Below are 20,852 nucleotides of genomic sequence, written 5' to 3'. Positions count from 1 at the left end.
TCGTAGGTGTGCCGCATACCGCAGGTTTTCGACTAATGTTCTGCGAGTACTTTGAATCTCCCAGCAGCACATCTACTGTACATTACTTGTTTAGGTACATTACGTTCCACAGGCTTCTGAGCTGCGGTTTTGTTCACAAGAGCTGTCGACAGAGCTTTTGATTAGAGCCTGGGGTGAACAAAGCCTACAAGGAGTGTGTCTCTGCAGCCGAATAAGTCGATGCCCCAAGAGTTCGAGATTACCCGTGGTAGGATGATCGAAAGCACCGAAACCATGCAAGGTGCGCCGCACTCTCATCAGCTTGCGTGCCCACTGTCACTCTATGTGGCATCCATTACAGACAGATGGTTTAGTGCACAAAGCCTTGTGCTCAAGCCAGTGGAACTATCCTATTTACCGCAACACACCAAGCTTTCGACTTGTACAGTTTTGTATCTAAACCTATCAACCCGACTAGTAATCTTACTGTAAGATGACGTCCCGGCGGTACAGCCATGCTGCCACGGTTTTATACTCGCCGTCGTCCCGGCTCTTGGGGCCCAATGAAGTCCTGAAAAGCACTGCTGATGTCCTTCTAGAAAGGGAGCGCATGTCATTCTTTTTCACCTTCTCCGACGCGGAATCTTCGTACTCACGGTCGTGAGTCCTTCGTTCCAATGGTGATATCATTTCTACCCAGGAGAAATGGATAAAAGTGACTACAGGCGCTCACCCGCACATCATGCAGAGCATCTAGCTCAGGTTAAGACAAGTGCAACCCGAGGCAACAAGAAAACGTTCCGACACCAATGGCTGCAATATCTGCATCTCACGAGCTCCAACTCACGGTAGCTAAAGGACGGCAGCGTACCCGTCCGCGCGATTATCGGACCCAGCTTCGACTACATCTTCCCCTCTCCTAACGATAACCTGGCCACGCCCGAAAATATGCCGCTCCCCAATCCGAACTTCATGCCCTCTCGAGGTCAACGCCTCAACAACATTCTCTCCTATTTCCGGCTCTACAAATACAGCGTCATCTCCCATGCCCACCTCAACAGCGGAAAATGCCCCAGTTACGCGAAAGCGCGAGTGATCGAGTGCTTTTTGCGCATCAAGTCCCTCGTCGACAAGCCTCCGAATTACTTGCACATGCCCCTGTGGCTGCATGAAAGAGCCCATCACGCCTAACACGGCGAACAGTCCACCATCACCCCTTGTCATCAAAGCCGGGATGATCGTGTGATACGGCTTCTTCCCGCCATGGGCAGCATTCGGATGGCCCTTCACTGATGAAAAGTTTAAGCCGCGGTTGTTCAAACTGAAGCCCATGTTTCGAGGAACCAATCCCGTGCCGAAGGGCATGTAGTTGCTCTGAATCATCGACACGGCATTCCCTTCCGCATCCACTGCACAAAACTGTACCGTGCCCCCTGAGGGCCATTTTTCATCGCCATCGCGGAGTTCGCATAATGTATTATCCCTCATTCGAGCCCTCAGCTGATCTGCGTACTTCTTGCTAACAAGGTCGCGAGTCCTGTCGGGCATGACCTTGGGATCTGCGATAACCTTAGCTGCTTCAGAGTATGCAAGCCTCAAAGCATCGATCATAATGTGCGTGGCACGGCCCTCATCGCTGAGCTCCTCCGGCGTGTAGCCATCAAGGATATTAAGGGCCATAAGAGCTACAACGCCGTGGGTGGGCAAGCCGGTTTCGTACACAGTATACTCCCTAAAGCGAGTCGCCAATGAGTCGCGATCTTCCGTGCGATGCTTGGCAAGATCCTCGAGGGTCATTACGCCGCCCATTGCTCTTACGACAGCAACGATGGCACTCGCGACGGGCCCCTCATAAAAGCCACGCTTCCCGGTCTTGGCGACGCGGCGTAGCGTGGCGGCCAAGCCCGGGGCGCGGAATACCTCTCCAGAATGCGGGGCGCGCCAACTGCTTCCTTCCGCGATAAGCAGCTCTTTCCCCCCTCTCGCAGCGCGTAGTATAGAGGTTGAAGCCTTCCATGCATCTGCAGTTTGCGGGGCGACGGGAAATCCATTAGAAGCGAGATCGATAGCAGGTTGGAGCAAATCGGCCAGGCTGAGATTGCCGCTTCCATGGCGTTCGATCATGTCCGCCCACAGGGCGACTGCGCCGGGGACTGTGACGGCGTGCGGAGAGGATGTTGCGACTGGAGGCTGGAGCAAACCAGGGGTGAGAGCGGCAGGGGCAGCGCCGTTGCCGTGCATGGCGGAGACGCCGCGGGAGGAGGCCTTGTAGACCAGGGCGAAGGCATCGCCGCCTATGCCATTGGAACATGGCTCTGTAACAGCGAGGGCCGCTGCGACGGTGACGGCAGCGTCGACAGCATTGCCGCCGCGCAAAAGGGCGCGCAGGCCCGCAGAGGTGGCGAGCGGCTGGGAGCTGGCGACTGCGGCGCGGCCGTACACGGCTCGGCGGGATGGAGTGGGGACGATGACCATGGGGTGGAGGGGTTAGAGTGTGGAGATGGAGGGGAGATCGACGTGCGGAGGCATCGATGCGGGGGGGAGGGAGCGGGAGGGGAGGACCTGTTGTGGGGACTGGAAGGAGAGGTTGGTGAGGTTGTATCGCATCGACTGGTTGACCGGCAGGTGTGAGATCTCGGCGCATGCTTATCACACACTCACCTGCTCCTCACGACGTTGTCATACTGTACGTCCATGTCCAGCCGCGCCCTATTTTTATACTCGTCCCGCCCCGCCTGTCCCGCCTGGCTCTAGAGCTGGAACGGGTTCTCCCCGGAACGGGTTCTCCCTGGTTGTAATAAAGTTTTTTATCATACGCGATATGCACCGTGATTTTAATACAATTCTCAATAAACTCAATTACAATACGTAGGGGCAAAAGAAGCCATTTAACTTAATGTGTACCTTATCATATACCTTACATCTTTATTTACGACAGAGCTAAGACCCAGAACTGGCTGGCTCTAGAACTGGCTGGCTCTAGAACTGGCTGGCTCTAGAACTGGCTGGCTCTAGAACTGGACACGTGTCTCCTGTCCATCTCCATGCAATCAAGCACCGTGCATCGCAGCCGCAAGAACACGGCACTACGGTACCCTTGGTACAGTACCCAAGGCTAGTTCCATCACGTCGAGCCGAAGGATACTGTACCTTCGTGCGTGCGGATACAGTACCAACCACGAGCCCTTACCTTCTCGCTACTGTACACTATTGGACTCCCATCAGTTCCCACTCTTCCACGGAACATCTATTTCATCGATACACTTGAAAAGGCAGTGTGAGTCGAAACCCCGCGGAACAGCAAACGAAATGCCTCCCCGCCTTTTGGATGCGGCTCTTCCTCGACTCTCATTTGCATGCGGTCCAACCTATTGGTTCAATCTCCTCGACTCGCTGCACAAAACGCCCTTCTCCTCAAGCACAAATAAGCTTAATACCCTCCCCTTCATCTCCAAAACTCAGCCAATAGTCGATATCCCGTGACTCATCTTCAACCTCCTTGATATCCCCCCCTACCTGAATGAACACCTCCTCCGTCACGCCCTTAATCCTCAGCAATCGGTTCGCAATCCGCTTCACCCGTTCAATCGTCACATTCCTCGGAACATGCCGAGTCACACACTGCCGCCCCGCCCCCGCTTTCGCAGTCGCTTCCATCTGCACTTTAATGAGGTCGTCCTTCATAGATCCCGTCACTCCCTTGCGCCCCGCACCCATTCCACCGTTGTCATCCAACTCGAACTTTGCCCACAGCTCCTCCAGCCGGGGGTTCTCCAGCTTCGCTTGCGCCATACCGCGTGCGTTTGCTCCCGCTGCGCACACCTCAATCACATACTTCTTTTCTGCATACAGTCGCTCATCCTCAGATATACTCGACCCGTCCAACAACTGCATCTGTCCAACTCTTGCGATCGCGTGCATCCGCCCCGTCATAACTAAAACCCCACACTTCAGACTCTCCCGTTCCACGTCTTCCTCGTCTGCCATGACAGGGTTCCCGGCCAAGCGCAACTGCCTGAGCGCCGGCAACGCGTGCAGTGCCGTGACCACGCGCCACCCGTCCAGCTTATTCCCTGCCAAGCTCAAAATTTCCAGCCGTCTGAACACGGCCCCTCCACCCGCCTCGGTCGCGAGCAGCGCGTCGCAGTCCTCCAGTCCATTCCTGCTGAGGTACAGTTCCCTCAAGTGCGGCAACGCGCCGAGGTGGCTGACCACCGTCGCCCATGACACACCGTTCTGGTCTAGGTCCAGCAGCTGGAGCCGTGCAAACGTCTGCACGAAAGCCTCGGGCTGCTGTAATGACGTGATCGAACAGTTGTACACGCGCAGTTCGCGCAAATTTGGTGTCCGCCCGCACAGCGTTCGTATATCCTTCCACGCCACATTGCAGCTATTCATGATCAAGGTGTGTAGGCAGTCATGCCTTGCCCCTTCGATCGCCTCCGCGGGCGAATCGCTTCCGCCCAACACGTTGCGCGACACGTCCAGCACGGCCAACTTTAAAAACTCGTTGAGTATTTGGTGCACAAACCGCATAGACTCAAACAGCGAGTCCGCCAGACGTAGTTCTCGCATCGCGACGAGCAGGTCTCCCGGCTGCTTCTCCTCCTCCAGCCCCGCAGCGACGCCCAGCCCCGATAAGTCGACAAACTTGAGGCGTCGCATCGGCAGCATGCAGTCCCCAAACCGAAACTCGACCTTGCCACCGGAGCCGCCGATCTCATGGCGCTGCTCGCGATAACTGGTGTCGGAAGCGTCTGTGACGTAGCGTTGCCTCAGCGCGGCCTCGAACGACACGCGGCCGGCCGCGCCCAGCTTGGACTTCTTGATGAAACTGGCGGAGCCGGGGCGATCGACTTGGAAGTATTGGACGCCGTCGACGGCACCTGAGTGCTTCCCGCGCGTGTGGTCGTCCCATTCCAAGCCGACCCAGGTGTCTGCGGGGCGGCCTTTCAAACGGCCGAGGAAGCGCACAGTGGCGCGGTGGCCGAGGTGCTCGACGCGTGCGCCGACGGAAAGGTCGGACATTGTTGGTGGAGTCGGTTGGCGGGTTTGGATGACGCTTTGTATGGTCGCTAAGCGGAATGTCGGTTCCATCGGCGGGGATTGAGACGGCGTAGTGGGCGCTTTTGTGGGCGTGGCCAGCTTGTCCGTGGGCGGGGTGGAGTTTCTTCCTATCGACACGCAGGTGATGAGGCTTCAAAAGTAGTCGATAAGGCTGTGGGATTGATGCATCACGGGTAGTGCTGACTCTCTACAGATAGTGCAGCTGTGTAGGCAGCTGTGTAGGTGAAGACTGTGTCCCGCGAAATTTGATGCGGGCAGTGAAACGTGTCACTACGCGTACGTGTACATGTGTATACGTGTACACTGCATCCGTAGGGACGGCAGAGTGGACTACCCTTCCCAGCACCTTCCCGTGAAAGCTGAAGCATTGGTAATAATATGTTTACTCGTCCTGCAACATTCACGCCGCATTCCTCAGGAACACGGGCGCGATAACTCAACAACAAATATTAAAAAAGATATATGCGTTGCTGCACCCCCCTGCTGCTAAGCCGGGCCGGCAACTAGGCCAGTTAATGAGAAACGGGGAGGGTGTGGTTGACCAACACTATACCTCTGGCGGGGTACCTTGGGTCGGGGTTCTCGTCATTGGGGATAACGTTCCACGCGATGGAGGTTCCCTGGTTGTGGCAATCCTGGTATCCGCTGAACCAGAGCATCTCTCCGGGGGTCTCCGGCATCCTGATGCGGAGGTTGAAGAGCTGGTAATAGTCATCCGGGAGGAAGCCGAGGTAGGTGACGGCTCTGATGTACTCGTGCACGGGGCCCGGCATGGGCGGCTTGGCCTCGGCCTTGTGGATGATGGTCCTCCAGTTGGGCGACTGCTCGACGCTGACGTACGCCAGACGCGGCGGTAGCTCGATCGTGAAATTGGTCGTGCCGATCGTGTCGTCGCCGCAGTCGTGCCCGATGCGCAGCGTGACGATGGCGGACTCGCCGATCTGCGCCTCGGTGGGCGTGAGACCCATGTGCGCGCGCGCGCACAGGGCGGCGGAGAGGACGGCGGCGATGAAGAGATTGAGCTTCATTTTGAGGTGCAGGAGTGCAGGAGTGGGGGGAAGTGGTGCTGGGAGAGGGAGGGGACGCAGGGCGGGCGGGCTTATAACAAAGTCTGGGAGGGGGAGGTATAAGCCGCGAAGGGCTGGGAAGGTCGTATGCTGGCGCGGCGACAGGCAGGCGAAGCTTCCGGCGACAGCACACCGTGCCGGTAGGTTGCGCAGTTGGCACTAAGAACAGGTGTACCTTCCCGATGAGTTGACAAGGCGGGGGCGGCCGGGTATGTACCGTACAATGTTGTACCGGACCCGGCGGGCGCGGGACTGTATGCCATAGGCGCGGGCGGGGACGGCGTGAGCACGCGGGTTGGCGTGGCGGGAGATTGGGGGGCGGCGGGGGAAGGGGAGGGGTGCGAGATCGTGCAACGGGGTGCGTGAGAGTGGGGCGGGTGGATTTTGCAGCGGGCGGCGGCACGGCAGCTGACGCGGCCGGATCGCGCGTAAACGCTGCGGACGGGCGTCGGGCGTGAGGACTGACGCAAAGGCGGCGCCGTGCATGTAACGGGCGATCGGTGAGGTAAGGGCGCGGCGGGGATACGGCGTGCACAGGGCGGAGGGCGAGGCGCGGCGTGCGCGGACGACTGTAGGGGCGCGGTGCGGCGGGTGGCGGTGCGGCAGGTGCCGGCTCTCTCAACCGCCTCTCTCTGGGAAATATCTCGGAGCCTAAACCGCCCCGATGCTGCAGCACGGCGCGTGCAAGATGAGCAGCTCCCGTCGGTAGACCCCGTCGGTACGGCAGCGGGCACACGTGGACACGAGGTGGAAAGAGCGCGGATTCATTCGATGGTTTGCACCAATTAGAGGCGGCCGCCTGGAGGATTCGTTGCGAGGCATGAGAGAGCCCCGCCGTTTTCGAGAAAATTTGAAAAAGGCTGAACCGGATTACCCGGAATTACACAGGCGGGATCGGGACTCCCGATCCAGCTGTGTAAAATGAAATTTGAAAAGGGCTGAATCATCTCCCATGCACTGTAAGAAGTGTAATTCCTCACTTCGCCAACCATTGCTTGCATCGCCAAAGATGCATCTTGCATCTCGTTCCTCTTCTTGCTCTCGTGCCTGTTGGCTTTTACCGCTAATTTGTACAGTACCCTTGGTACAGTACAGTAGCTGAAATGGCGCATGCGAAAAAGCATTCTCAATGTCGGCACCGCATGGAAACAGCCTGATTGTCCTTCCACCAGGATATATGTCTATCTGGAATATCGTATTACATTTAGTATGTAATAGTATGTAGTACTGTACGGCAGGTTGCATGGTGCCAGAGAAAGTATTCAGTCGAGGGTGTTGCTGGTGAGAAAGAGATGTGCGCAATTCTAGTAAGAATGAAGCGTACATGTATGGTGTGCGAGGAATGTGTCGACGTTTTTGCTCCCCTTCCATACCCTTAATAAACGTAAAGTGACGTTTAGTACTGTTGAAGGGTTGGCTGCTATAGGCATAACCATCTGGCTTGATACTGTATGTACGTATGTACTGCAGAGGCTGAAAGGGTCAACTACCGCTCCTGTCGACCACCCATTGTTCTATGACTTCGAATGTGTATGGCAAGCATCCTTTTCAAGGCAAGCATCAAAATCCCAAAACCTACGCAGCCCCCTGTCCACTTGCAATCCTCTAGACTGCTTCTTCTGTTGTGCCTCGCATGCCTGCCTTTTTTTTTTAGTCTTCACTGCTCTATACACATTGTGAATTGCTTCAATAGTTTTCGCCTAAAGGTCATCACGACCAAGGCTGTCCAGCCACCGCCATTTTCTAACGTCACAAACAACGACACACTCACGTGATCCTAACTTTCCAATTGACCCTCTATGGCTCATGGGATTACTGCAGATGCATGCTTCTGTGCGCGTACTATGAGCTGTCCTTCACCATTTCTCATTATATGAGAAATGGTGAATGACTCCATATTATGGAGTTGCACCGCTCCTGCTACCGGCTATGCCGCAATAGATAATGATTTGCGGATACAATTCAAATGCACCACAGTCACCCTTCGTGTAAAAGTAGGAATCAAGGCTTACTTGCCACGTTTCACTCAACTTATCGCCCAGCTAATTTTCAAGATCCCGTAACCTTCGCGCTATCTCATGCGTGAACGCAAACTCGGGGACAAAAACAACTGGTTTACCAAATAGCTCTCCACTTTCATAGGCAGATTAATCTGAGCACAACCGCCAGCCCCTAAACCCTAGAAGAAAAAACCGCTACTCAAACTACGGGGCAGCGTCGCATAGCCGGCTATTCTGCAGACAAGCGCTCCACACCCAGCCCGTTACACGTTGAAAGTCTCCAAAAAGGTCGTAAGTGCGTTCTTCAGAGAGCCATCCGTCTTGTCTGACACACTTCCCTCCTTCCTGATAGTCTCCAACAAATCGTTATGGTTTGCACGCATGTACTTGAGGTATGAAGTCTCGAATTCCTTGATCTTTCCAACCGGCATCTTGTCAAGGAATCCTCGAACACCTGCATACAAAGTCACAACCTGCTCCTCTGGTGGCATCGGAACAAACTGATCCTGCTTGAGCAACTCATTGAGGCGATCACCTCTGTTAAGCATTTGCTGTGTTGATGCATCAAGATCAGAACCGAACTGAGCGAACGCAGCAACCTCCCGATGCTGGGCCAGCTCCAACTTCATGGAACCAGCCACTTGCTTCATCGCCTTCATCTGAGCAGCAGACCCGACACGAGACACGGACAAACCGACATTAATAGCTGGACGTTGTCCCTTGTAGAACAGCTCAGTCTCCAAGAAAACCTGTCCATCAGTGATAGAAATAACGTTGGTCGGCACGTAAGCGGACACATCACCAGCCTGCGTCTCAATGATGGGGAGCGCAGTCAGGGATCCTCCGCCAACCTCCTTGTTCATCTTAGCGGCACGTTCAAGCAGACGGGAATGCAGGTAGAAAATATCTCCGGGGTAGGCTTCACGACCAGGAGGACGACGAAGAAGAAGAGACATCTGACGGTAGGCGACAGCCTGCTTGGAGAGATCGTCATAGACGATGAGGGCGTGCTTGCCATTGTCGCGGAAATACTCACCAATGGCGCAGCCAGCGTAGGGTGCGAGGAACTGCAGCGGAGCTGCATCAGAAGCAGTGGCAGCAACAATGATCGAATACTTGAGAGCGCCAGCTTCTTCAAGAGTCTTGGCAAGCTGAGCAACAGTTGACCGCTTTTGGCCGATGGCAACATAAACGCAGTATAGCTGCTTCTCGACATCACCGCTATCAAAATTCACCTTTTGGTTGAGAATTGTGTCAAGCGCGACGGCAGTCTTACCAGTCTGACGATCACCGATGATGAGCTCACGCTGGCCACGACCAATAGGGACGAGGGCATCAACGGCCTTGAGCCCGGTCTGCATAGGCTCATGCACACCCATACGGGGCATGATACCTGGGGCCTTCACCTCAACACGCTCGCGAGTGACGTTCTGGATGGGGCCCTTACCATCGATCGGGTTGCCAAGGGCATCGACGACTCGGCCAAGCATTCCACTACCGACGGGAACATCGACAATGGCACCAGTACGCTTGCAAGTCTGGCCTTCCGCGATTTCACGATCGTTTCCAAAGACGACAATACCACAGTTTCCGACTTCGAGGTTGAGAGCCATTCCCTTGAGACCCGACTCGAACTCAACCATTTCTCCTGCCTTGCAATTGTTGAGGCCATAGACACGCGCGATACCGTCACCAATAGAGAGGACACGACCGACCTCATCGAGATCGATCTTCTGCTGATAGTTGATAATGCGATCCTCGATGATGGAGGAGACCTCAGCTGGATCCATGGCGGCCTGGACCGGAGCCGAGGTCCGGAGGGTGGCGATCGGGGCGGAACGAGCACGCATTGGGACGGCGCCCGCACGAACGGCGGAGCGCACGCCAGTAAGAAGTCCGCGCATCATGACGGAACAGAAAGCCAAAGCAAGGGCGAGGAAGATGGGGTTGTCGCGAAGGCGGCAGGCAGACGTGGTGGGATGCAGGAACGAGGTGTGTGTGGCGATCGCAGCGAGTAGCGGTGAGAGACCTCGAGGGGCTTGCTGTGGATCGCATCCGAGCAACTGAAAGCCATCTGGTCCAAAGAGGCATTTGTGTGATAGCTATTGGATCCCATGCCGGCTGGCGTGCTCTCCTGCCAAAATCTCACAATAGCCCAATTTCTAATTTTTACTTCTTATTTTAGGCTTACAGTCACCCCGTAAAGAAGCATCAAGTAAGTGCTACGTTCCATATTGCAGTGTTTAATTTTTTCGCGCCCATCCTAATTGGAAAGTATCTGGTCATGAAAAGGCTCATCTGGTTTGACGGTCTCCTCCAAACGTACGGTGCGCAATCCTTCTTTTATCTGAATTCGATTTGTCATGTAGCGTTCCGAACATCCCGGCTCTGTCCCGAAGCTATGCGCTTCAAGGTCGAGAGCACTCTCGATCTACTTTTCTTTGAGGCGCCGTCAGATTGTACAATTTCCAATCCCTGGATCTTTTTAAGAAGATCTCGTCCCAGCTTTTGCACAGCAATGCTCGTCGATAGAAGGTTGAGCTGCAGCTCTACAACGTCCTTAAGCGCATTCATGGATAAGCCTATTCTCCTCTCATCATACTCTCCATGAATTCCATTGATAACGATTGCAAAAGCCTGCTCAGAAATCCCTGCGTTCTGCTGAAACCTCTCAATACTATCTACAGCGTATTTGAACACATTCCCGTTTTCAAGGAGCTGGCAATTCACCCCGCTCGTGTCCGAAACATTTCGAAACACTCGTAAACCAGATTCGATTACTTCTGCCTCGTCCTCTAGATCAGTCAACACCTTCATAATATCACCAACTCCCCCGCATCTGGCAATAACCTCCTTATTTGCATCAGGACCGAAAGTAGCGTTCGTAAGAGCCTGCAACACTGTTACTACGTCACCTCTCTCCCCATTCTTGGACACGGGTTCCAAAATGCTTAGCAACAGAATAAGAGCCCCATTCCTTCCTATTGCTTCTCGTGTCTCTTCTTCAAAGCATATGTATCGCAAGGTTGAGCACAACATGACAATCAGTTTGGTTTCTGTTCTGTACTTTCGCAGTATCTCGGTCAGCAACTCAACACCCCCCGATTGCCTTACTGCTCTCTGGTTACTGCTGTTGTCCTTGCATACCTCTTTTATGGCCACGACGCATCTCTCCTGAACAGTAACGCTTTCTGAAAACCGTTTCATTGTATCAACAATCACATCAATGCACCCGCAGTCCCTCAGTTTCTTTTGATAATCGAGACCTGCGCACGCGACATTTCCAATAGTTGAAATCCCGTCTGTTTGCAGAGCCTTATTCCAGTAAAACCTTTTTAGAGATCGTTGCAAAACTGCCGATATCCCACATTCTCCCGCTACTTTTTGGTTTTCTTCGCAATGCTGCGTCAAATGCTTCAGGGCATTACAGGCCGAGCATTGTATTTCTTCTTCGTATTCGCACCGACTCATGAGGGCAATGAGCATCTCGATCCCTCGGCCACGGCTGATTCTCTTCTTGTTTTCTAATGAGTCGCGTGCCGCAGTTGCCAGAAGCAGGTTTCCCCTGCATAACAGCCGAGAAGAATTTGGGAAGTTTCGCATCGCTGTCATGGCGGCTTGAAGGCATCCACTCTCGCCAACAAGCGTCCTTTCTTCTTCTCTTCCAGACATGCGAATGAGAGACAGAATTGCTCTCACCTGCAAATCTTCATCGTTGGCATTCGCAAGCATCGAGTCTAGTAGAATGACAACAGCCTGGTGTGGTTCTGGGCGACTGTATACAGGATCTGCAACGACTGTACTTTTTTCGCTACCTTTCCCAGAATCCAATGTGTCACTCGCTTTCCATCTCATGTTTTCCATGTGTTCCTGGGCAGCCACTTCTCAATCTTTCAAGAGAAACAGAGTTGTGTGAGCTGCGTCGCTTGTCTGAGCTCATAAGCAAGAGTGTAACTTGCATATATGTTCCCCGCCTGTAGTGAGATCTTTTCCTTCTCTAGTTATCCAACTGTATATGATATACTTGACAATTTCGTTTTTACTGAAGGCATGTCACGTTTAAAGCCTGCCCTTACATTGTATGCAAGTCTCCTTCAGAAGGGACTGTAGGTTCATTGCGTACGTCAGCTGTCAACGTGGTACATTTAATCTTGGTTCCACCACAACAAGCGTTGAAACGTGAAGGGATGATTTACTCAGTTCGCATCTGCATCGGAATCGATAGTCGCTTGAATTGAGTGCGTGACGTAAATTCTGCCACAGGGATAACTAAAGACCTCTCTGAGCATCGGGTTCTCCCTGGTTGTAAATAAAGTTTTTTATCATACGCGATATGCACCGTGATTTTAATACAATTCTCAATAAACTCAATTACAGTAGGGGCAAAAGAAGCCATTGAATTTCTTGAAAAACTCAAAGTATTGCAACCTATCACAGCACTCCGCCTGTCCAGTCCAAATATCCGTCAACAAGTAAACATTTACTTGCCAACAAGTAAACATTTACTTTCCACGGGGTAAAAATTGACCCCCGATCAACAAGTAAACATTTACTTGCCACTGGGTAAACATTGACCAACCGTCTAATTTTCTAGTAAACATTTACTTGCCACTGGGTAAACATTGACCACCCGTCTAATTTTCTAGTAAACATGTTCCCGCTACTGGGCAAATCAATATGAGAATACCATTTCCACTGCTGCATGCGCATGGACACTCTATATTACCTATGTACCGCACTTGATCTTCTGGATGATATAAACTGGACTGTTTTCGGTAGTGAAAAATCGATACAATCTTGGTAAATCATACAAATAGATGAAGTTTTAACAATTCTCATGAGTTCGATCTGTAAAGTCCAGTTCTCTACCATTGGTGAAGCTGTCACGGATTACGCTGCGCTAATGAGATTAAATTACTTAGTAATAAAGCGCAAATGAGAAGGCAACATCCTGCAAACTTTAATATACTTAATGCGACTTCAAGATAGTGAGTGTTTTTCTATGGCAAAGACGCTTGATCGTGGCGACATACATACTGTGCTCTCTTCATGTGTATTGAAACTCCAAAAAGGACCCAAAACTCATTATGAGATTTGGAAGGCCGAAAAGGGACCCAAAACTCATTATGAGTTTCGAACCCCCACAAAAAGGTATTTGAAACTCATTATGAGTTTCGAATACCAAAAAAAGGGGTTCGAAACTCATAATGAGTTTCGAACCCCCAAGAAAAGGTATTCAATATTCAAAATGAGGTTGACACTACATATTCCGTAAACAGGTTAACATTTGCCTGCTGCTCACTTAACATTAACCACCTCAGCAAAGGACAAATGCAAACATCGACCCTGAAAACAGGTGGCTTACTCAATTCATGAGTATAGGACCCATGAAACAGGGCGTTCCATACTCGAAGTGGTAGTTTAGTCAGTCTTTTAACAGGACTATACGCTTTTTCAAAGTCCGTAGGTCGCTGGGTGATCTTCAGAAGAAATATGGGACTCAATAGGATAGCACAGATAGCTTCAACACATAAGTCTCGATACCATTTTACTTTCGTGCCTACTCAGAGATCTCTATCAGAAGCATCAACATCAATACAGTTTACGGCAGAATCATTCTTTTCCAAGCCTTGAGCATTCTTGATATCGTCGCCACTCGTTTTAATTTTCAAGAACAACGTCGAGATAACTTTGCGCAGGAGAAGATCCTGTGTTACTTCCTTCAGGCAACTCAGAATCTCAATTCGGGCATCAAATGCTGATAACGCATTTTCAACTTTCATTGTCAGATCGGTAAGCTTTTCCATCTGTACAGCTGAAGCTTCTTCGACAATTTCGTTCATTGCCTCAGCTACATTCTTCTGAATCATTTTCATTTCCAACAAGTCTCCCTTCATTGTGTTCCGACTTTTATGCTTCGTGTCTGAACGAGATACGGAGGCTTTAATTTTTCTTTCGGAACTGCCTGGGATATTACCAAGAAACTTGGATCTCTTCTGTTTTTTCTGCGGAGATTTCGATCCAGATGGGGCAACCAAAGAGTCAAACCGCTGTCGCTTGCGAAGGATGTTGTACGCGCCAACCCCGCTATCCAATCCAAGCGATTCCTCGACTGAAATGTTGTCGAGGTCTTCGAGTCGTTTGGCGGCAATGGCTGGATTAATCTGCACGCCACAGATGTGATGTCCTCTCCTATTTTGGCTCTCAACGATGTTTGTGTCCTGAAATCCAGTGCGGAAATTTTGATCAGCCATATTTGAAAACGCTGTAATTGCCAACGTCTTGAAGGGGTATTTTAGTACCCAATCTGCCCAAGACCTGTCCAGCGATCTGACGTAGTCCAGAGCCTCGTTTGCCTCCATAACGCTTCTGCAGTTGCGCATTTTCATCATCGTTCTATAGAACACATCTCTGATATTCACCGGTAGTCGGGCCGCTCGTCGCCTTGCATCCCTGTCAAAATGAACAGTACAACCAATCATGATGTTTTCCACATGCATACGTGCTGAACCTCCGATTGTCGATTGAAGGGCCAGGGCAATTCCTTCTATTTCGGCGGCATCGAAGTCAGTAGTTATTGACCTGATTTCGATGCACCGGATCCCGCATTGGTCTACATTGAACACGTATGGTACGCGTATTAAGCATAAACTTTGCGGCGCACTCACAGCTCTTCTCCAGTATGTCTGCATGTGATCCAGGAACAGTTTCCATCCCATACAGTACGAATCACGCGTAAGTCGGTTCATCATGAATCTGGCGACGACAATTCCCTTCGTTCCTGATAGGCCGGGATGAGCTTGTGCTACAACATTGTATAAATACCACGAAACTTTAGCCGACAATCGAAATGGCTTGAAACTTTCTTTTGTCGACATGACAACCTTCACCATAGAAACGTCATTTTCCAATGTCTTGAAGGTCGCATCTCCGGCAAAGCTAGATGACGTCGCTCCTTTTGCGATCATTGAATTAGTTGCTAAAAGAACCACCGCTCCTCCTTTTTCCACAGTTCTGGCTTCTCTCACATATTCGTTTCTCTCATCCGCTGCCATTTCAAACAAAGTTCCAATGCTTTCTCTTTCTTTTGCGCCAGATTGCATTGCCGTGCAGATATCGTAAATTCTGTGGTCACTTACAGAAACCCCGGAACCTCTAGCTCCAAAGCTATGCAATAGTTTCTTCTGAACCTCCAATTTGATGTGGGCTGCGGGGGCTCCTCTCGACTTGCGAGCTTCTTCAACAATAAGAGTATCTTTCGCGAAAGAGGATACAGGCGGGGGTGGCGGGGGATGGTTGTGTATTCCTTGAAAGTAGGCAAAACAAATTGTGTTTTGTTCTCCAGGCAGTCCTCGCAATATATCACCTCTTTTGTAGACCGCGGTATCGCACGACACCTGACCGACCGGTTGCATGAGGATTAATTTTACAGGGCAAGCCCCAGTCTCGATAAGAGATGTTCCGTGATCCGGACATTGAGCAGTTCTCTTTCCCTTGCTGAGGAAGAACATACAGTCCTCTTTGCTGCAGTCTGCGACTCTCCCGCTATGTAACATCTCTTGCAATTCAACCAGAGCCTCATCTGTCAACGCATGTAGAGATTGAGATGAGTGCTTCCGCGACGCCCAACCTTCGATGCTAGACCGTTTATCCCCATCTCCCTTTCGAAAACCAGAACAACCAAGGAAATATTCTCCAGTGGATCTGTTTTTCCTTAATTTAGGGACTCCTCGACATTTTTGCACTACCCCTGGAGCTCCTTGTGATGCAGTTGGAGTCCTGATGTATTGACAATACCCACCCGCACTGTTGACTTTTTTTTGTACCGACAAAAACAAAGTCCTTGCCAAACGCTTAGCGGTATGCTTCGCAGAAGCGCTACCATCCTTCCTCTCCCTCTGTTCGGAAAGAAGCTGCTCAAACGTTTCACTATTTCCATGGCTTCTCCCGCTAAATGAAGATGGTACCAGCGCACAATGCTTCACTCCGAGGCACTTGTATCTCCGCTTCTGCATGATTTCGCTGCTTTCCAGAAATGGAACGCGCCCATCCCAATTTCCGTTAGCCTTGAAGCGATAAACCAATTGATTTAAAACCTGACTGCTTGTCTGACCGCGGATTACATGCAGAACGCCATCTTCACTTGTTTCAAGCATGGAAATAACGAGAGAATTATGAGATTGCAGGCTCTCTGCCATCATTCTTGAACAAACATGGTACATGACAGACGCAGACTCTCTCATAATCCCAATAACAGAAGTCTTTGGGAGCCACTTGGTCTCCTTCACGTCCATGACCGAAGTAATTTGTGACTTATCATGACATGACGATGTCAGTATAGGAGTTCGAACATCAGAAGGGAAAGAGGAGACTCTCTGGTCTTCACTTTGGGACGTCTGTGGATGAGTTAGATCAATGACTTCCTCTAGCTCATCCACTGTTGCGTAATTGGTACTGCTCATCCTGTTCGATCTGCAAAATGCGACTTTACAAATCAGTGAGACTATACTTTTCTGAAGATAGGGATTGACGTACAAATCTTCTCTGACTCTACACAGTTTTGGTAAACAAACACCACACTAAAATGGTCTCAATGAAAAGGCTACACTCGACGAAGAACCACAAAAAAGTAACGTTACAAGCGAGTACAGGAATTGTATATTCTACAGTCAAGAGTTAAGAGTAAGCAAGAGTTATAGCTCGGGCTCGAAAAGGTTAACGGCTTCAAAATGGTCTAGATCAAAGAAAGGCCCACTCTACCCCTCTGCGTGGGTGCGGGGTGCGTGGGGGTATGCCATACCGTTCTCGTTGGGGCATTCAACCCAGCAACAACGGTTCATTAATGATCAAAGGTACAGGTATATAAGTTACAAACCACATCACCCACGGGGGTCCCGACCCACGGCAGCTATCCTGGCTTATTTTTGGTCCAAAAGCAAACGCAAATAACACTGTGCGTGGATTATACAAATGAAGGACAGATGATGTACTCTCATTATGAGTTTACCAAAAAAGCAAAGCAGGGGACTCGAAACTAAAAATGAGAATGGCCTCGAATCATGCGCCAGGCCCTTTCAGGGGCGGGGCAGGTACTGTACTGTACTGTGCGCATGTACAGTATCGCCATTTTGAGTTTCGAGTACCAAAAAAAGGGGCTCGAAACTCATTTTGAGTTTCGAGTACCAAAAAAAAGGGGTTCGAAACTCATAATGAGTTTCGAGTACCAAAAAAAAGGGACTCGAAACTCATAATGAGTTTCGAACCCCCGAAAAAAGGTACTCAAAACTCAAAATGAGAATTTTCTCGAAGTATGCACAGGGGGCCCGGGGGGCGCTTCAGGGACGGGGCAGGTACTGTACTGTGCGCATGTACAGTATCGCCATTTTGAGTTTCCAGTACCAAAAAAAGGGGCTCGAAACTCATTTTGAGTTTCGAGTACCAAAAAAAAGGGGTTCGAAACTCATAATGAGTTTCGAGTACCAAAAAAAAGGTACTCGAAACTCAAAATGAGAATTGTCTCGAAGTATGTGCATGGGGCGCTTCAGGGGAGGGGCAGGTACTGTACTGTGCGCATGTACAGTATCGCCATTTTGAGTTTCGAGTACCAAAAAAAGGGGCTCGAAACTCATTTTGAGTTTCGAGTACCAAAAAAAAGGGGTTCGAAACTCATAATGAGTTTCGAGTACCAAAAAAAAGGGACTCGAAACTCATAATGAGTTTCGAACCCCCGAAAAAAGGTACTCAAAACTCAAAATGAGAATTTTCTCGAAGTATGCACAGGGGGCCCGGGGGGCGCTTCAGGGACGGGGCAGGTACTGTACTGTGCGCATGTACAGTATCGCCATTTTGAGTTTCGAGTACCAAAAAAAGGGGCTCGAAACTCATTTTGAGTTTCGAGTACCAAAAAAAGGGGTTCGAAACTCATAATGAGTTTCGAACCCCCGAAAAAAGGTACTCAAAACTCAAAATGAGAATTTTCTCGAAGTATGCACAGGGGGGCCAGGGGGCGCTTCAGGGACGGGGCAGGTACTGTACTGTGCTCATGTACAGTATTGCCATTTTGAGTTTCGAGTACCAAAAAAAGGGACTCGAAACTCAAAATGAGCTTGAAACCCCCAAAACAAGTGATTCGAAACTCAGAATGAGTTTTGGAGTTTCGAACCCCACGAAGGGACGCGAAACTCAAAATGAGAATTGACCTCGCAGCATGCGCAGGTGTGCTCTAAGGGCGCAGCAGGATTTGCAATTTTCGCGTGTGCTGTAGGTTAATATTGCGTTTCGCAGCCTCAAAATGGTGCGGGCGATTCTCATGTTGGGAATGCCCTTAGTGTGTGCTTGGGAGTGTGCTGGGGCCCGTAGAACAGTACACTAAATATGCGTTGGGAACCCATGTTTTTTTGCTTTGAAACGCAAGATATGTTTCAATAAGTCAGATGTATGTTTAGTTAGAAAGAAGGTTCGGTCTCTACAGCTAGCGTCAATACCTCTTCCCGTCTGCGACTCTTCATTTGTGGTTCAAGGTACAAGAAATCTTTGACGTCAGAATCATCAGATTGAGGGAAATGCCGGTGACTTGTCAGGTACTTTTTCCAAAGGGGACTCCCAACAGCAATTTTCTGAAGCTTTCCTAAAACGATTAGCACTTCTCTTGCGCGTGAAATTGCCACACACGCGGAGTGCTTGTCGTTTAGAAAAGTCAATTGTGTAGGCTTGTTTCCGGCACCACTGTGCTCAACGTATGTTCTCACTAATGAAAGGAAAACAACATCAAACTCTTTTCCTTGGGCCGATGCGAATGTCAATACCGACGCATTGCGAAGGTTTGATTTTTCCAGAGCCTGTGTCAGAAAGTTTTTCTGAGAAATATACGGAGTGAGAATTCCAATCGACATCTTACTTGATGGGGATGCCGACTGCCATTCTTTCAGCATTTCAATGATGACATGACACTCGTATTCATTCCTATAACCGCCTCTTGGATCATGTACCTCATTGTTTGTGGCATTCAAGGCATGGCATTGCTTCGTGTTCACGAAGTTCACTACCCGCAACGGAAAGCGGTCGGAAGAAATAGTCTCCATACAATTCTCAGTTGCCCAATACCTTTGCGGTAACCGTGGTCCATTCAATATTTTCCCAGCGTAGAAGTTGTCGCTGACATACCGTCCGATAGATGGCGCACTTCTCATCTGCTTCTGAAACTGGAACATGACACGTGGTGTCTGCTCCCACATAGCTACATGCTGTGCGCTCGTTTCTGGAGGAAACGAGGGTTTCATTGTCATCACAGACATCGCCTTGGAAAAGAAGTGAGGAGTACTAGCTCTGTGTCTCGTCCAGATATGAAACGTCTTATCGTCGTATGGCGGAAGCTGAGCTTGATCGCCAACCAAGACCACAGAGGTACCAAGCACCGGTTCGCCAACGTTTTCGAGAACCCGGCAGAGTACCGCAGTTGTTTCCGTTTCACACGCGTAAGCAGCCTCATCAATAACAATGAGATCAAAACCATGAATGTTTTGATTCCAGTCAAACGACATTGCTGACCCAAGAGTGCTAAAGGTTGCTTTTCTCTCGTTGATGATAGCGTCCGGTCCCAATTTTTCGGATTGAGATAGTTTGTGTATCTGGAACTGCTGAGCTGCCTCTTCTGTACTCATGGAACCCAGACGCAAGGGCGAGTACTCAGAATCAATGTCATTGCCGCCTGCCGTGAAGTACTTCATCAGAAGATCATCGATCGCGGCGTTTGTAACTGTCAAAACCAAGGCCCTTCCAGTTAGGAGATCAGAAACACTAGAATGCCGATTCCTCTCATCTCCAGAACCAGGAATTAACAAAGAACCGAGAGATTTTCGAGTTGTGGCCCAGACAAGAATCGTGACGACGTGAGACTTGCCAGTACCGGGCGGGCCTTGGCAGAAAAACATCGATGATGAAAAGTTCACGTCTCCCTTTCTCCCTGGACCAGTCGAGTTGCCAATATCGCACCACCACCTTTGTGCGCTCTGGGAAAGAAGATGGTATGCTGTGACATGAGAACACCACGACACAAGAAACTGGAGCTGACTGTCGTTGACTGTGGTTTTCATAGCCCGGAGGACTTTAAAAATCGACTCACGGGCAAACCGGAGAACTGTTTTGGCAACAGCACAAGGGTCGACTGACAAAACGGGTCGATGTTGAACGCTGGTTTGATGTAATGCTTTCCGTATGGTTAAGCAATGCTTATTTGCATTTTCCTGCACCAAGCGCCATTGAACAATCGAAACCATGTCCCAGAATCTCTGCGTATACGAGCAAACGAGAGAAGACGGGTCCGACAATCCAAGAATCTTGAAGCGATCCAATTTGAAAAACCCCTTCCATATTGCAATGAACGATTTCGAGTATTGACGGATGCTTTCGGTTCCAAGTTTTTGGATGAAAAGCCTGTTTTCCATGTCCCTATTCTTCGAGAAAGAGAGTAAATTATGGAAACCCCCGAATCGCAAACCACCTTCTTCGTTGTTTAGGATGGCAACTCGAACCATTCGAGTTTCTGCGTTTTGCTGAACATGCGTGGGGTTTTCCAACAGTATCCCGAAACGCGTTTCGGTTGCACCCTTGTCAAGATGCGAAAGAGCCACGAAGTCTAGTTCCATGAAGTCAAAAGCACGTCCTCTGGAATCTTTAGGGACTCGCTTTCCACTAGGGCTCCATACCAATTTGTACGACACCTCCACTTCTATCAGGTTCG

The 20,852-nt window shown here is 50.4% G+C and overlaps 4 protein-coding genes; all 4 read right to left on the bottom strand.

Annotated features, from left to right (window-relative positions):
• Window positions 1-99: 99 nt before the first annotated feature.
• CHC_T00000072001 (hypothetical protein) lies at window positions 100-297 on the bottom strand. The gene has a single exon (XM_005718884.1). The coding sequence runs from the start codon at window positions 295-297 to the stop codon at window positions 100-102; it is 198 nt and encodes a 65-aa protein (XP_005718941.1).
• A 37-nt stretch (window positions 298-334) lies between these two features.
• CHC_T00000071001 (hypothetical protein) lies at window positions 335-2,454 on the bottom strand. XM_005718883.1 is given in 2 exon segments: window positions 335-831; window positions 832-2,454. The coding sequence occupies 1 exon segment, from the start codon at window positions 2,452-2,454 to the stop codon at window positions 832-834; it is 1,623 nt and encodes a 540-aa protein (XP_005718940.1). The 3' UTR covers window positions 335-831.
• Window positions 2,455-3,393: 939 nt separating this feature from the next.
• CHC_T00000070001 (hypothetical protein) lies at window positions 3,394-5,007 on the bottom strand. Its single transcript, XM_005718882.1, has one exon. It carries the CDS (start codon window positions 5,005-5,007, stop codon window positions 3,394-3,396), a length of 1,614 nt encoding a protein of 537 aa, XP_005718939.1.
• A 3,152-nt stretch (window positions 5,008-8,159) lies between these two features.
• CHC_T00009194001 (ATP synthase subunit alpha, mitochondrial) lies at window positions 8,160-10,020 on the bottom strand. XM_005718881.1 is given in 2 exon segments: window positions 8,160-8,376; window positions 8,377-10,020. The coding sequence occupies 1 exon segment, from the start codon at window positions 10,018-10,020 to the stop codon at window positions 8,377-8,379; it is 1,644 nt and encodes a 547-aa protein (XP_005718938.1). The 3' UTR covers window positions 8,160-8,376.
• Window positions 10,021-20,852: the final 10,832 nt, after the last annotated feature.

Source organism: Chondrus crispus, genomic scaffold, assembly GCF_000350225.1.
Source record: "Chondrus crispus Stackhouse genomic scaffold, scaffold_438, whole genome shotgun sequence".
NCBI lineage: Eukaryota > Rhodophyta > Florideophyceae > Gigartinales > Gigartinaceae > Chondrus > Chondrus crispus.
Note: the sequence above shows the minus strand (reverse complement) of the source record. Positions and strands in the feature narration are given on the sequence as shown.